Genomic DNA, 15,487 nt, shown 5'->3' with positions numbered 1-15,487 from the left:
AGTATTCAATGGTAAAGCGGGGAACAAGTCTTATCTGCCATAACTATTTCTCCACTGACTTAATCATGAAAACCCTATTAGATTAAAGGTGCTAGTAAGTTCAAAGAACTGTAGAGGGTTCTGTTCAGTATAATAGATCTACTCTAAGTCCTTTGGAGAGTATATAGACAATAAAGGAAGATATTTAAAGGTAGTATAGTACTTACATCATATCCTCTGAGAACTGCAAGATGGAAAGCCAGAAGTTGTAAAGGGATGACACTCAAGATTCCTTGCAGACAGTCCACAGAATGAGGAACTTTGATTGTCCTCTTATTATTATTAATTGTCTCTGTGTCTTCCTTATCACAAATCACTACTGGTCGTCCCTGGAAGAACGGGAAGTGTCAACAAGTAACAGGCAGAGTCAGATACACAAATACTCCAGAAAGGTTGTCTGATAGGGCCCCTTCTTGCTTCTGTTGAAATCCCTGGCAAAACTCCCACTGATCTCAAGAAGGGCAGGAACCTTTCACTTAAAAAATAATCCAGAAGAAGGCAAGTGAGAATATCAATAGTATTTTACACTTGCCATACTGCTTTTTAAAAACAACTGAGCCTAACCTGCATTTTCCTTCATTACTTAGAACTTCCACACAGAGAACCATCTATTTCATTTTTTAAAATTGCAGCAGTCTTCTTCACAAAAGATGATGCATTATCTTGTTTTGGAATTTCAAGATAAACCTCTTGAAACCAATAAGCCATACGCTAGACTATTACCTTTTAGGTATCTTGTCGAAACTGACACTTAAAAGCCCCAACAGACTATTTACTTCAGAGTGCACTGGCTCTAACTGGCCCAAGACTACTGAGCAGTCACTTGATGGTATTCAAGTTGTTACTGCTGGACTTGAACTGGCATTCTAAAATCCCACAAAGGAACCATAGAAATGCTTACAGTAGATCTAGCGATCTGAATCTTAATATTTCTTGAACTTTTTAGCGATGAAAGGAACAATTTAAACTTCTAGACTTGGGATGATGCTGTTCACGTCCATCTCCAATTACTCACCTGCCGGGCTATAACCTGTTGGAGAGCATTCTGGCACTTGGCATACGTATGGTCCCTCATGATGATCATGATAACAGGCATCAATTTGTCTACCAGCGCGAGGGGACCATGCTTCAGCTCACCAGCCATTATGCCTTCCGAGTGCATGTATGTGATTTCTTTTATTTTCTAGAGAGGAATAAGGATCTCTCTGTTAATCAAGCTACAGCTTGGCCCTTGTGCAGTACACTGAGCAAGCATAGGGATGTGTTTATGCACCACCATAGGAAGAAACTAGCTCTAACGCTACCTCCACATTCCAGGGGAAGGGTGATTTAACTAAATTGTTTATTGGTGAACTCTGGACCAGTCTGTTGTTTGCGTAAGTCAGCTAAAGCAGGCTGGAAACCTGGATCTGGGTCCAGTGGCTCAGAGGAGAGGAGAGGTTCTATACCCACAAGCTGCCCTTGCCCCTAAGTCAGTGTCTCTCTTTTTAAACCCTAATATGGACCTTCCTTCCCAGGAGCACTATGGCTTAATGTTTGTATTAGGGCTTGAAAAGGTCATCCTCTGTAAGTGTGAGAAGAGGAAATATTAAGTGTCAATAGTAGCAGCACACAGCTCCTGCTGAAGACAGGGCCAACTCTTCAATGGGCACCGTAGGTTATGCTGGTCAGTTTTGAAAATCTGGCCCCGATTACACAGGTACTGAGCACTCTTGAAAGAAAATCCCTCAGTCATTAAAGGAACTCACCCAATGGCATAGATTTAGTGCAGTAACACAGTGATTGGAAAAGTAAAAGTCCATCCAGCAGTAATGGAGGGCCTTGAGGTTTAATAATGTCAAGAGGGTACCCATGTTTAAAGTTCATACAATCCTCAGATCCACGTTAAGTGCCAGTGGGTGTGCATTTGTCAGCCAGATCTACCCAAGGCAGTTCAGAGGGGTTTTAAAGGAAGAGAAACTCCTTACCAAAGCTCCCTCAAGACATGTAGCGTAGTGATATCCACGTCCCATAATCAAGACGGACTTCTGATGGTAAAGCTCTGTTGCCAGTTTCTGGATCTCATCATCCATGCTTAGCACTTCTTTAATCAAGTCTATTAGTTGGGATGAGGTAAAGGGTTAATCCAAAATACAACACCAAAGAGACAGACACACACATTTACTCAGTACCAGGGGCAAACAAACATGTTTGCCTTCCTTAACTGCAACTTTACAGTGGTGATTGATTTGAGCCTGATTTTTTTTTCCCCCTTGCACCAAAGTCCCTTTACACTGCTCTGCCTATGTATGCTTCTGAATGAGAATCCGGTCCAAAGTTCACACTGAAATGTGGATATACCAGCTATCTTCATCTTACCCTCATGCCCTATTTTTCAGTGGGACTTAAATGCTGCATAGATCTTGTGCCAGCCCTCTACCAAGAGATTAATTTCATTCAGCAAGAACAGTGTAAATGCAATATTAAGAAAAGATGCTTCATACCTGGTAGGACCTTCAGCCCCCGCATGATTTCTTTGCGTCTTTCTTGCATAGAAATCCTATCATCACACATCATGAGGGCAAACATCACCAGAGAAACAAACTGGCTAGTGTAGGCCTAAAGAGGAGAGACAGAAATCTTTTATGCTTGATTGACTATGATTGTTAGGATTAGACAGCCCATCTATACAGAGTCTGAAGACGTATAGAACTTCATATGCCCAAGTGTCACAAATTTAATACTTTGACATCTGTATTTTCAGAACCATGCATTTATACGAGCTATTCAAGAGCACCATGGACTTGTCAAAAGAATGACGTCTGGGGGTTTAAGGGAGTTAGGTGCCTGTTTTCAGTGGCACCTTTGAAAATCCCAACCAGCATATATAGTAAGGTCCATTCACACTGTCCATGTCATAAAAGGAATGTAACATGAGTGAGAATCAAGTCCGAGGCTTTGGGATCATTTTTAATAGCTAAGATTTAAAAAGTATTGTAAAGGTGCCGTATTTCAAACAATGGCTTTGTGAAATTAATGTACCCTGGGCAACAGCTGGAGACCACAATTAAGACAGCACTGCTATAGGACTGTATGCAACTGTAATGCCATCAGCAGCTAAAGGGAGAAAACATCAGTTTTACGGGTTAAATGTATAGTTTTTAATGGGCACACTTTCTTTTTGAAGGTCGTCTTAATATAAAAGACTAGTCTGAAACTGCTTGTTCCACTTTTATCATGAAAGTCATTTCAAGCTATAAAAATGAACCTTTCATCCTTATTTAGTAAGGAAACATGCAAGACAGGAATGAAATTGTTGCACAATTTGAAGAGAACTGCCTTAGCTAACACACACATTTAGTGTTCACGAATAGTGCAAAGTAAATAACATGCCATGAGATAATAGCAAACTAAGTGGAAGATTTGATATCCTATAATGAGAGAATTTACTTTTTACTGCACTTGTTGAATAAAGGCTAATACCATTAGAGTCAATGGCAAAAATCCCATTGAGTTCAGCTGGACTAGGATGAAAGTAGGACTATCACGCCCTCCTTCTCTAGGGTAATAAATTCTGATACATCCATTAAAAGAAGAACAGATTAACAAAAAGGTTAAAACTCCAACAGCTAAACATCAGCTTTTTTTCCTAGCAAAATTTTGGATTATTGATCTGAGAGTTTAATCAAGATATTTCAATCCAAAGAGTTTAACTAACAAACATTTCCCCTTGTCTGGCCTTTGTGGATAGTAGCGAACAATCTCTCCTCATAATTTTTAACTGACTTCTTATAAAACAAGAATTAAGGGAGGAGGACAACTGCTCAACTAAAATTGTCATAAGGTAAATATTTAACTGCACAGAATGAGCCAGGGAACTGTAGATTGAGCTTTTACATCTTTCTTGGGTTTTACTTTACAAATAGATAACTTGCATTTCTGGCTGCAAAGCAAACCAGGAATTAAAATTATGTGCAACTTCACTAACAAGTGAACTCATAGGTTGTAGCTAAATATTCAAATGAAAGTAATTATCCCTAAACAAGCTTCTGCTTCAATAGTGTAAAACATAGCTCTTCCAAGGCTTAATCTGTGAAGTGCTTTGAAATTCTTGAAAGAAAGGTTTAATATAACTGCAAATAATAATAATCAATGGGTTTGCCTATGACTTTTTTGCTATTCAAGCATTCTGTTACTAGCAGAATCAAGAAATGTATTTAACTCAAGTTTGTACAAAGAAAAAAGTTTTGTAACTATGCATCCATCATTTATAGAAAACAAGTTTATCAATTAATTTGCCGCAGAAGATATAAAACTTGGCTGCATTACTAAAGTTTTTAAATCTAAGACCCTAGCACCATTGTACTTGGCAGCATACAATTGAAGGTTAACGTTGCTCTTTTGTATTAATTGGTACAGTTAACAGTGCTTGGATTTTTATGTCCTCAAATGGACTTTCCGAGCAATGTCTTCTACAGCTGATCATTAATCTATGTTGAAACAGCAGCACATACAGGTAAGTCTCTGCATCACTAGAGAGAAAGTAAGTTTTCAGTGACCTGCAAACAGTACAGTGTTGGAAATGCAAAAAAGCCTATGGACAAATAGCTCACATGAGTTTTTGCAAGAGAGTCATGAATTTTCCATCATCAAATTCCCAAGTGAACTGTTAAACTCAGCTGTGGTTTTTGGCTGAATTTATGTAGCAGATTGACATCATCTCTCTCAAAGTGCTTCTGCACTTTGAAATCTGCTTTATCAAGCAAATGCAGCAAAGCAAGTATTTTACATTGTACCTCGGGCAACTAAACCCCAAAGTTAGTAGATAGCCTTTTTTTCTTTAAGTGCATAGCCATTTACTAAAATTACTACCTTTAGTATGCTGTTAAGTGAAACTATTATTCCCATGAAAGGAAATAATTCAGACATTTAATCCCCTCTTTTGTGCCCTGCACCACAGATGGAGCACCCGGGGCAAACTATGAGAGAAATGTTGGAAAATTGCCCTGACAAAAACTAGAAAAACATTTTCTGCCAACCAGCTCTAGAAACGAACCTGAGATAGCAGTTTGTGGAGTAAATAAGCCTGCTCCTCCTTGTCCACCAGTTAGAGGAAGCCGCCTTCATTTTCTCATACATGTTTCTCTTATATCTGCCCAGTCTCTCACTGGGGCTGAATTGTATGAACACGAAGGTGATGTACAAGCTATAACTATGTCACTACAACAACCACAGAGAAGTGGAAGAGTAGAGATGTAAATTGTCTACCAGGCCCACTGCCTTCAGTGTGAATTATGCAGGCACATTGTCTGCACAATTCTACTCTGCAGCAACCTCCTCTCTCCTTGTAATATCACAGCATTTGGGTTAAATAGGAAGGGGCTGAAAACATGGAGTTTAAGGGGAGGGTCCTCAAATTTGAAACTTGTTAGTCCACCACAGCCCCAGCCTGATAAATTACACCATGTTGTAAAGGTTGATTTACATCTCTTGCTTCATGGAAGAGTCCCTGAAGAGGCAGCTGGAAAGTTTTAACTGCAGAAGGGATTGGAGGAACTAGTAAGTGGATCACAGTAAGATTTTAATGTTAACAGGACTGATTCTTCTTTTACTTTTACAGGTGTAACTCCATCAACTTGAATGATTACTCCAAATTTATAGCAGAATCTGGACTGTACATGTGCACATGTACTAAATTAGCACATTTTAAAGAAGCTTAAATAAAAATAGGGTTCCACTAACTTCATCTATAAAAAATAAACAGCTGGGCTCTTTAAATATGGACAGACTTGGATGGAAAAGCGAGATGGTGGTTAGCCACCCAAGTAGTAACAAGGTGTCCCACAATTCTCTCTTTCCTTCTGTTATAACTCCCTGATTCCCAGTAGTCTGCAACCCTGCTACTTAGTGACAGACTCATCCATCTTAAATGCGCAATAGATATGTTGTTTTGGTTATGGGCAATGTAAATATTCAGATTTACTGTTGTGTACAGAGCAATTTTAGCTATTTTATTTTTAATTCCTTTGACTCACGTACTAAGATTGGAACAGTTTAAAATAAAATGCTTGATTTTAGAAACTAATATGCCTTATTGTTGTTTAATTTTTTTTTTTCTTATCTACATATCCTTGGATCAAAGAATGAATTTGCTTTGTTCCCTGACGTAACATTTTAAGACTATTCTGTCATAACATTCAATGGAAGTCTGTAGTCGTTTTAGTCTTATCAATTTGTACCAACACAACTGGGAGTGTTTTTTTGAATGTGCAGAAGCTGGCTAATACATAAACTGCTACAAATCTCACACTGTGAAGTACCATGCAGTCTAAGTATGGTTAAAGAGCTTCAGTTACAATAAAAAGCACAGTCAACTATACTTTTAAATGAATGCGAGAACTATCTATTTAGTATTCACCTTTGTGCTGGCCACACCAATCTCTGGTCCTGCGTTGATATGGACACCACAGTCTGTCTCCCTGGATATGGAACTGCCCACAGTATTAGTTATTCCTACAGTGAGGGCTCCCCTTTCCTTACAGTATCGAAGACCCATCAAAGTATCTGCTGTCTCGCCTGCAAAGATTAATTTACATGATCACAATTTAAGTTCAGTTATAGGCAAGATCACTGCACGCCTTATTACTATTCTGCACTGGAGGAAACAGTCAAATAGCTCAGCGCAAGTTTCAGGATGATACTGTAGTTTGCAATTACCCAATGCTTTGAGTGCCATTAGTGTAATGGTAAGTGTCTTGAAAATGCTAATGAAAATAGATCTCTTCTTTTGCCTTGGTTATGAGTAAAGAACACTATACTTTACATATATAGATGCAAGTTAATTTGGGCCAAGTATACTACCTATGCAATATCTTATTAACATTTAGATGCACAGGATAAATGTCCTACAATTTATAATACCCTGCTATGAACCAATTCAAAATGATCTACTGCCAAAAAACTCTAAAAGCAATATGGGGAAGAGGGAACAGTTGGGCCCATCAGATATGACTAGGAATAAGGGCTGTCTTAATACTTATAAACCCCACTATTCTTTATTACAAAGGTTCTGCTGCAATCTGTCAAAACTACATTGATTGTTTCCTCCAGAAAACATGGTTTTGTATCTACTACCTGAAGAAAACTGTATGACCAAAATGCCCCATAATCTGGCCTGGTCTGGCTTAAATGACATGCAATTTTAACCTTTTAAAAACTAATCTTTCAAAGGCCTAGGGTGTGCACTATATGAGATGGGGCTGGCTCAGTCAATTGTTTACATCAGAGGGGAAGAAGAGAGTGTCAGGGTTTCTTTGGAGACAAAGTGTGACAATTCTGCAGCTATTTACAAACCTCTGAACAACTTGATTCAACTAAGCAGAAAATTGTATTGATGATCCACTTCTACTGCATGCACAGCTACACCCCATAGCCAATATTAGAAAGAAAAAATCCCTTAATTTTGCCATGTCTTACTGGAATGCGTTTTTCAATAATACCACAAGGGGCATTCCCTCTAACTGTATGTGTACAGTATAAGCTGTATCAAAGAATTAATAAAAATAAGATTAAATAAATAAGTAGAGTCTACTATTACCATGATGTAGCAATATTCGGAAATCCTTGACTGCATGCTGTAATGCTTAGATCACCACCAGACTGAAGAATTTTTAAAAAGCTAAAGCAACAATGCAGGGAGGGGTATTGTGACCTCAACATGTACTTTGATTTTCTAGCATCTGGAGATATTCAGCAGCGTTCTGCTCTCATGAGACAGCAAGAATAATGCAGATATCAGAGGAATCTTGTTTATTGGTTATATCCAAATTTTAAGGGGACACATGTGCCTGTGGTACACTCGCAAACAGAAACCTTGTTAGAAACAGATGGCATTGTTCCTGGAGAAAAACAGCAGCTACATGTGTATTCAAAACATGAGTGAAAGTTGGAATAGTCAAACTGGCTGAAATATTAAATTTATCACCACATACATACATGCAGAGGAAACACTGCTGAAACAAGTTAGTTATTCAGTAGGGTTTTCTGATAGTAAAGATTAAGAATTTATTAATACTTTAAATTGGTCCCTGGTGGCTTTTGTATGTTGATAACACAATTTAATTTCATTGCATTTTTTTCTCTAGCATATAGTGGCGGGAAAGAGAAGGAAAAAACTATTTCCCTCCAAATATGCCTTTTCATATTAAAATTCAAGATAACAGGACACCACGCTAGGGAATAATCACCTTGCTTTATTGCAAATGCTCTCTAATATTAAAAATGTATCCATCTGGTTTCAGTGTAGTGTAGCCCATTAAGGATACCATTTATTCTTTAGCCTAAGTGTGTGTTTTAGCTTATGCTCCATTCTAATGTGTGATCTGTTATTTTATATATATTCCTGTGTAACGATTTCTGTGTTAAATTACATATTTCAAAAGCCACTGGATGAGGCCCCTATAGTTGTTTAAAGGAACAATAAGAAAACATTTAAAAAGGGAAAATGTATCAGTGTTTAATCTGATATTCCACATCATAAGTTCTATTTTATTAGGCCGGGGAAAAGTTCTCTACAGAAAAGGGTACAACAATTTTTGCTACCGTCTAGACAAAACACATTAGTATATGTATGGTAGGAATCAATCCTGCACTGGTATGAAGATGGATGAGATAAGCCTTTCCATCTCTATGGGCCAATTTCTACACTGGTGTACACCCCAGGCAATCCTACTCTCAGACAGCAGGACTTGGTCCTATGGCTTTCTCTTTAGTAGTACAGGAGTGACCCTACCTGACTGGCTGATAAAAAAGCAGACGTCATCTCTGAAGACTGGAGTGTTTCTGTCCAAAAAGTCACTGGCTAGTTCAACCATAACAGGCAATTCAGTCAATTCTTCTAGCACTTGACGTGTCTGGTAAAATAGAGATGTCAGGAAGTTACAATGTGTTTAAACACATTTTAACAAAAGAAGCCTTCAAATTGCCAACCACTGGAATATATTACAGTCAAAATACCGTTATGCAGGTTAATGAAAATATAACCCAAGACTAGACCTAGATTCAAAATCACACTAGATCAGTAATAAGAAAGGTTACTTATGACCTTGACACTGCAAAAAGATCTATAGGAGCAGACCCACAAACTGGAGCAGAGTACTATTGACAAACACCACACAGCTGCTTATATCAAAAATTGTTTAAAAAGTAAAGTTATTTTACAAAACCCGTTTCACTGCAACCTGTCCAAGGAGGACGTCTAGACTCCAGCCTGGGCATTCATTAGGAAATAACATTGGGCAGGGGAAAGGATAGCTCAGTGATTTGAGCACTGGCCTGCTAAACCTAGAGTTGCAAGTTCAATCCTTGAGGGGCTCATTTAGGGATCTGGGGCAAAAATCTGTCTGAGGTTGGTCCTGCTTTGAACAGGGGGTTGGACTAGATGATCTCCTGAGGTCCCTTCCAACCCTGATAGTCTATGATACTGAGAGTAAAACTGAAAACCTATTTCAGCCCTTGATGGTCTTCTATAATTATTTGTATTACAAGAGGGGCTTTAGCCATAGACCAGGACTCACTGTACAAATCCAGAAGCCACAAACAGCCCCTCAACATAGGGACCCTTACTCTGGATCATGAAACTAGCGAGGAGTGTCTGTTTCATTTTCATGTTCTCAAGAACTAATTTAATGCAGCTCGGTTTAAGTGTGATTTTTTGTAAATGTACAAACTTCCTTAAAAAAGTTAATTCCTTCCAAAAAAAGTTAATTTATTGATTATCTTGAATCTCAGGCATGTAGGCTCTCATGCTGCAACTCAACAATGTTTGAATTAGAGCTGTACCTTTGTGCCCCGTGATTATATCATATCTCAGAAGAGCAGGGTTACACATGGTTTGAACTCAGCCCTGAACCTGCAAGTGTTTATGAAATGCTGTGGCATAAAGTAGGACCACTGCATTGTGAATGGCTCTCTCTGACAATGTCCCATCAAAGCCTGCGTAGATTCCAAGGCCTGATGGAACCATTGTGATCATCTAGTCTGACCTCCTGTACAACACAAGCCATAGAACATATATAAATAGCAAAGAAGCAAGCCAGATGTGCCCCTCTGACAGCTTTTAACTTTCTGAAGCCTTCTCACTATTATTACATTGTCCCTTTCCTTGCCAATTTTATCCTATGATAAGATTTGTTTTCAGAAGTTTGCTGTAGGAATCAAGAAAACTACAGGTAAACTTTTCATAAGCACTTAAGTGCAATTTTCAAAAGTGACTTGGGGACTGGGGTTCCTTAAACACCATTGAAAATCTGGCCCCAGAGTGTGGATTTCTATAGTACAACTGACTGGTCATTAACCTGCTCAATATTCATAATAGCAGCAGCTAGTTTGGCTAAGGTTTGCAAGGAAATAGTGACAACCACTTACCGCAACTCCTGCGTGGTAGCTTGTCCCACAAGCAATCAGGATTAAACGCCGACACCGCTGAATCTCCTTGATGTGATCCTTCAACCCGCCCAGATTCACTGTAACGGATTTGGATGAAGAAGTCACAATGGCCAAGTGGCTCAAGGACACACATAACACACCGATCTCCGGGGCCCCTCTGATGGGTGTATATCATCTTATGTTAAAAGAGCTGAAGTGTCTCAGTCTGTTTCTTAGCAGAGAAGATGCCAGCATAGTAGAAGCCATCATATATAGCGAAAGCAACAAAGAGTCCTGTGGCACCTTATAGACTAACAGACTTATTGGAGCATGAGCTTTCATGGGTGAATACCCACTTCGTCGGATGCTCCAATACGTCTGTTAGTCTATACGGTGCCACAGGACTCTCTGCTGCTTTTACAGATCCAGACTAACACGGCTACCCCTCTGATAATTGACATATATGGCAAGTTTGTCAGCAGAGAGAATGAACTCTCCTGGCACAGCTACAGAAGGCCCTTTCTACGTAATGGCACTTCCTCTTACACAGATATAGGACTTACTTCTCTTGGGCCACACATCTACTCTATACCACCCCACCCTAAATTTGGGAGGCATTAGATTTAAAACTGTAAAAGGATTAATTCAAATTACCAGTGTAGTCATCAAAGTTGACTCTTCCTCTCATTGTGTTAACAACAGATTCTGGTTGCTCAAAAATTTCCTTCTGCATAAATGAACTGAAGTTACCTTAAAAAAAAAAAATACAACACACACACACAATGGAAACTTTGTTATACCATTAATGCCATAAACAGGTGAACACATGGGAGCGAACATGCTAATTGTCAGAATGGTCAGGAGTGATTTTTCTCACTCCTGTACATCATCGTGTCACAGGAAGGTGCATGATGCTGTTATTTCACCTTTCACCAAAGTATAAGGAATTGGTCACTGCTGGTGATCAGACAGCAGACTTGGACTCATAGTCTGATCCAAAAGGGCAAGTTTTAGTTTCTCTTGGGGACCAATTTGGGAAACAAGGGATGCTTCTGAATGGGAGAGAGAATCTGCAGCCCCACAGTTTTGGTTATTAAACCACTGGGGTCTGATAGCAGGGAATGGCCCCATATTTAAATGGAGGAAATGGTGAAGAACTTTTACCCTTCATGATCTGCTGAAGTTCCATCTGCAGCGTCTGGACTGCACGCCCAGGGTGGTCGCCTGCTGTGCGTTTGATCCGGTGGATAGAAAGACGACCGTCCACCACAGCTGCTACGTCATCGTCTTCAAGGAAAATCACTCTGTTGGTGTGCTCAATGACAGCACTATAAAGAGAACAGACCAGTTGTCATAGAACAATACAAAGAGGATGGGGGCTAGAGCTGAATCCATAATCTAACCTGCAATTTATTTAAAGAACTTGCACAGTTCACTTTTTAGTGTGTCATTCTTTGATTAACTTAAGGCCCCACTTTTAGAAGCCTCTATGAATTCCTAAGGCAAAGTGTATCATGCAACAGCGTAGTCTAATCATTGCAAGCCACGCACTGGATTCTATTCCCACCTCTGCTGTTGACTTGGGCCATTTCTACACTGGAAAAATAGGTTTGAAAATACAAGCTTTTATCTGATGTGATTTGAAGCACGACTTTGGACAGGGCAAACCATATTTAAATACATTGGCTGGTTATAGTTAATTCCGTTTACCTAGCATAGAAATGGCCTTGGGCAAGTCACTTAATCTCTGTGTAAAAGGGGGATAAGACACATGAGTATCCTAAGGCTGTATGCTTAAAGCTCTTCAAAACTCTCAGATGAAAGGAGCTGAAGAAGTCAATTATAGTCACACTTGCATGTGTTTCTGGAACAAACAGTGGTACTTTACTAAAATGCTAAAGACCGACCGTTTCACCAAGGATTCAACAATGTTAGTTTTTTAATATTAGCTTTTACCCTCCAGTAGGGTTAACATAGAAGACTTTTATGGAGATACAGGGAATAAGGCATGCACAGTGTCCTTAGAAGAACTGCACAACTCTCCTCAATTTCTGTGTCTGTCTTTTTAATTTAGGCCACTGTCTTCACAAGATTTCCATTACTCACCTCTGGAATCATTAACTGATGAACTTGTACTAGGACAATACCACAGTAGTAATACAAGTCTTCGTTAAGCTGCCTTTCACCCCCCTCCCCAGCATCAGTAAAGAGGGGCATGCAATTTATGAATGCCAAGTACGTGACATCTAGTTGATGTCTGTAAGACACTATGAAAGTTGATACACACCCTTTGCTAACCCAAATTACCCATTAGGGCTCTAAATTTAAAGGGCATGTCAACAGTGGTCTTGGAATCCATGCTGAAGAATCTCACCTCGCATCAGAAGCAAAATAGTACTCCACAGCTTTCTCTTCAACAGGGAAAAGACAGGTGGTGCTGTCGATACGGGAGAGGCTGCAGCTTCCTTTCTTGTCTTTACCTGTCGTGTTATACACTGGATTAGCAATCAGTGTCACATACACACTGCAATATGTCAGTCTTGATCACCGTTCCCAACTCACAGTACTAACATGAAGCATTATTTTGAACACTTCACATTTTGGTTGAGATCAAGAGGCTATAGTCAATTTAACACTGATGAAAATAGGCTTAGCAAAAGCAATCAGAATTTTTTTTTTCTGGGTAACATTATTTGTTCCCTTTCTTAGTTTGCTTACATGGCACTAAAAGCTTTTTGGAGTGACTTTTCTTGACATTAAACACGCTTTAGACATGTTCCATACTTGTAGTCTGTCTACAGAGAACTTCAATAAAAGAACTAAACTAGGAAGTCTGTATGATTCTACTCTGAAAAATGACTCAAAAATCATTTCACAAGGTTTCACATTTATTAGATCCCAAGATTTTTTCACTCACTCTGTCCTGCTTACAGGTTTAAACTTTTTTCTTTTTTAACAACTGCTGTGCACACTCATCGTGGTGTTTGAGAGGCAAGTGGGACTCTCTCTCTACTTTACACCTCCATGTTTAATAAAAATTCTCCAAACCAAAAGCAGACTCTCATTCTCCTGATCCATTTGCTATTGGCGTTCGTACAATGGCCATGGAGAACAAGAGCTCAGTACTGTTTGTGCGAGACCAGAAGAGGAGCAACTGACAAATGAACTTTTCATAATTTTGGTCCAAGCTTGTAACATTGCCCAGACTGCCGGCTGCCAATCAGATTTAACAGCTCATAGGAATTATTTCTGTTGGTCCAAGGAGGTGTGACTAACAGCAATGAGCCGTAGGAGACATTTTGGGGATGTTGGTAGAAATTTTTCCAAAAGTCTAAAATTTCACTGAAAATTCTCTCTAGTATTTCATTTTTTTTCTTAACGTCAAGAAAATTGTTTACCAGTGAAGACTAAAACTGTAGTATAGTCTGAGAGAAGTGGCTAACAGCGGTTGCTTAACATTTGAACTTGGACAAAATACTAAAACATGCCAGAGAGAGCCACTGTGCATCGGCAGGGAGTGATAAAGAGAAGTCACTGAGGATAGATGGGTTATTCTACAAGTTTCTCTTTTCTATTCTGTCTAAAATTAAAGGATCACAAATTTTAAGCTGACATATAAGGAATACACTCTACAGGCCTGATTATTTCACTTGTACTAAAATAGTATAAACTGGGTGACATTTTAATTACAGAACATGTACTTCACTGATTTAAATACCCTCCCCCCAACAATAGTATTAATATTCAGATCAATACAGCTGCAATTTAGTTAAGTTTTCCAAAAACTTCTCTAGAATCAAAAATATTGCTTTCATGTTGATACTGAGGAAAAATAAGGAAGTTCCACTAAACCAACAGTTCAGAGCGCTTCAGATTTCTAGGTTCCTTTCAGTTTGCAAATCAGAAAACAAAAGAACACAACCACCAGAAAAGGCAGAGCAGTGATGGTGCTAGTGGCCATTCTCCAAATAAACTGCGCACCCTTGATTGAAACATGCAGATGGTCTTTTCCCCAGGTAGGACATTTCACTGCATCATCTTTATTATGTCAGCATTGCTTTCCATTAGATTCAATCTTTTTGTCATCAGCACTTAAGAAGGTCAGTTTCAGCAAACCAAGGCCAGCTGCATATCATCAGTGGATGTCTCACTGATAAGGATTGTCTGGCTGCCATTTATTAGGATATAACAGGAACAATTCCTCACCTTCAGAACACTGACTGCTACCGCCCACTCAGGGCTCGCATCACAGCCCCAAAAAAGGGGGAGATTTTGCAGACAATTGGGGGTGGCGGAGAGAATAAAACAAGCGCTTCAAAATCCCTCGGAGGACAAACTGCTGAACATATTTTGATACCATATCAACCTCCACTGTAGCAATTATAAGCATATGCTCATTTTAACATAGCACAGATTAATATTAGCTTCTACTTAATATGAGATATTCTCTATGTTTATTTGAGCAAGGCTACATTTGAATTGCTTTCAGAAGCACTTGCAAAGACCGATTGGCATATGTTAATGTCACTGTCTTTGACTAAAACCACCGTCCATTATAGATAATTCCTAGGGATAATACGAAACCCTACTGCCAGCTAACAAAGGAAGAGCTGCGCATCATGCCTAGGCTGTCAGCAGAAGTTCTTACCACTGGTGTGAAATGTTTTTGAAAAGTGAGAAATCAACCAATTTATTGCATTTTAACTAGACAGACTGTGGCTTGCCACTGAATCTTTATCTATGCGTACAAAGATGGAAGGAAGCAGAAACTGCCTACTCCTTACACTTCAAGAGTTAACAAGTACTAGGAGCCCTACCGCACCTGGACCACGATTGCCTCCGTAGCTTCAAAACCCTCAAAAACTTCCTAACACTGCCATCTTATTGAGGTCACTCACTATTCCAACCGTGTGCATCCCATTATGACATCCTTACATAAAATTACATTCAGCCCTACGCAACTATGAAATCTTAGCACCTTGTGGAGTCAGCACACTGTACTTGTAGGTTTGCGCTACAGCACAAATCTTAGGCTTACCAAATC

At 39.2% G+C, this 15,487-nt stretch overlaps 1 protein-coding gene across 4 annotated transcripts in view; it reads right to left on the bottom strand.

Moving 5' to 3' along the window:
• GFPT1 (glutamine--fructose-6-phosphate transaminase 1) overlaps positions 1–15,487 on the bottom strand; it is a 67,090-nt gene that overhangs the window by 5,856 nt on the left and 45,747 nt on the right. For all 4 annotated transcript variants that reach the window (XM_032786612.2, XM_032786602.2, XM_075062745.1 and 1 more), the window contains 10 exons: positions 12,818–12,923; positions 11,608–11,771; positions 11,098–11,193; positions 10,444–10,541; positions 8,810–8,930; positions 6,437–6,594; positions 2,523–2,637; positions 2,007–2,134; positions 1,055–1,222; positions 207–368 (listed from right to left, as the gene is read on the bottom strand). In XM_032786612.2, the coding sequence (XP_032642503.1) occupies positions 207–368; positions 1,055–1,222; positions 2,007–2,134; positions 2,523–2,637; positions 6,437–6,594; positions 8,810–8,930; positions 10,444–10,541; positions 11,098–11,193; positions 11,608–11,771; positions 12,818–12,923 (1,316 nt within the window). The remainder of the gene's footprint in view (positions 1–206; positions 369–1,054; positions 1,223–2,006; positions 2,135–2,522; positions 2,638–6,436; positions 6,595–8,809; positions 8,931–10,443; positions 10,542–11,097; positions 11,194–11,607; positions 11,772–12,817; positions 12,924–15,487) is intronic.

The sequence above is a fragment of the Chelonoidis abingdonii genome, chromosome 2 (genome assembly GCF_003597395.2).
Source record: "Chelonoidis abingdonii isolate Lonesome George chromosome 2, CheloAbing_2.0, whole genome shotgun sequence".
Lineage (NCBI taxonomy): Eukaryota > Metazoa > Chordata > Testudines > Testudinidae > Chelonoidis > Chelonoidis abingdonii.
Note: the sequence above shows the minus strand (reverse complement) of the source record. Positions and strands in the feature narration are given on the sequence as shown.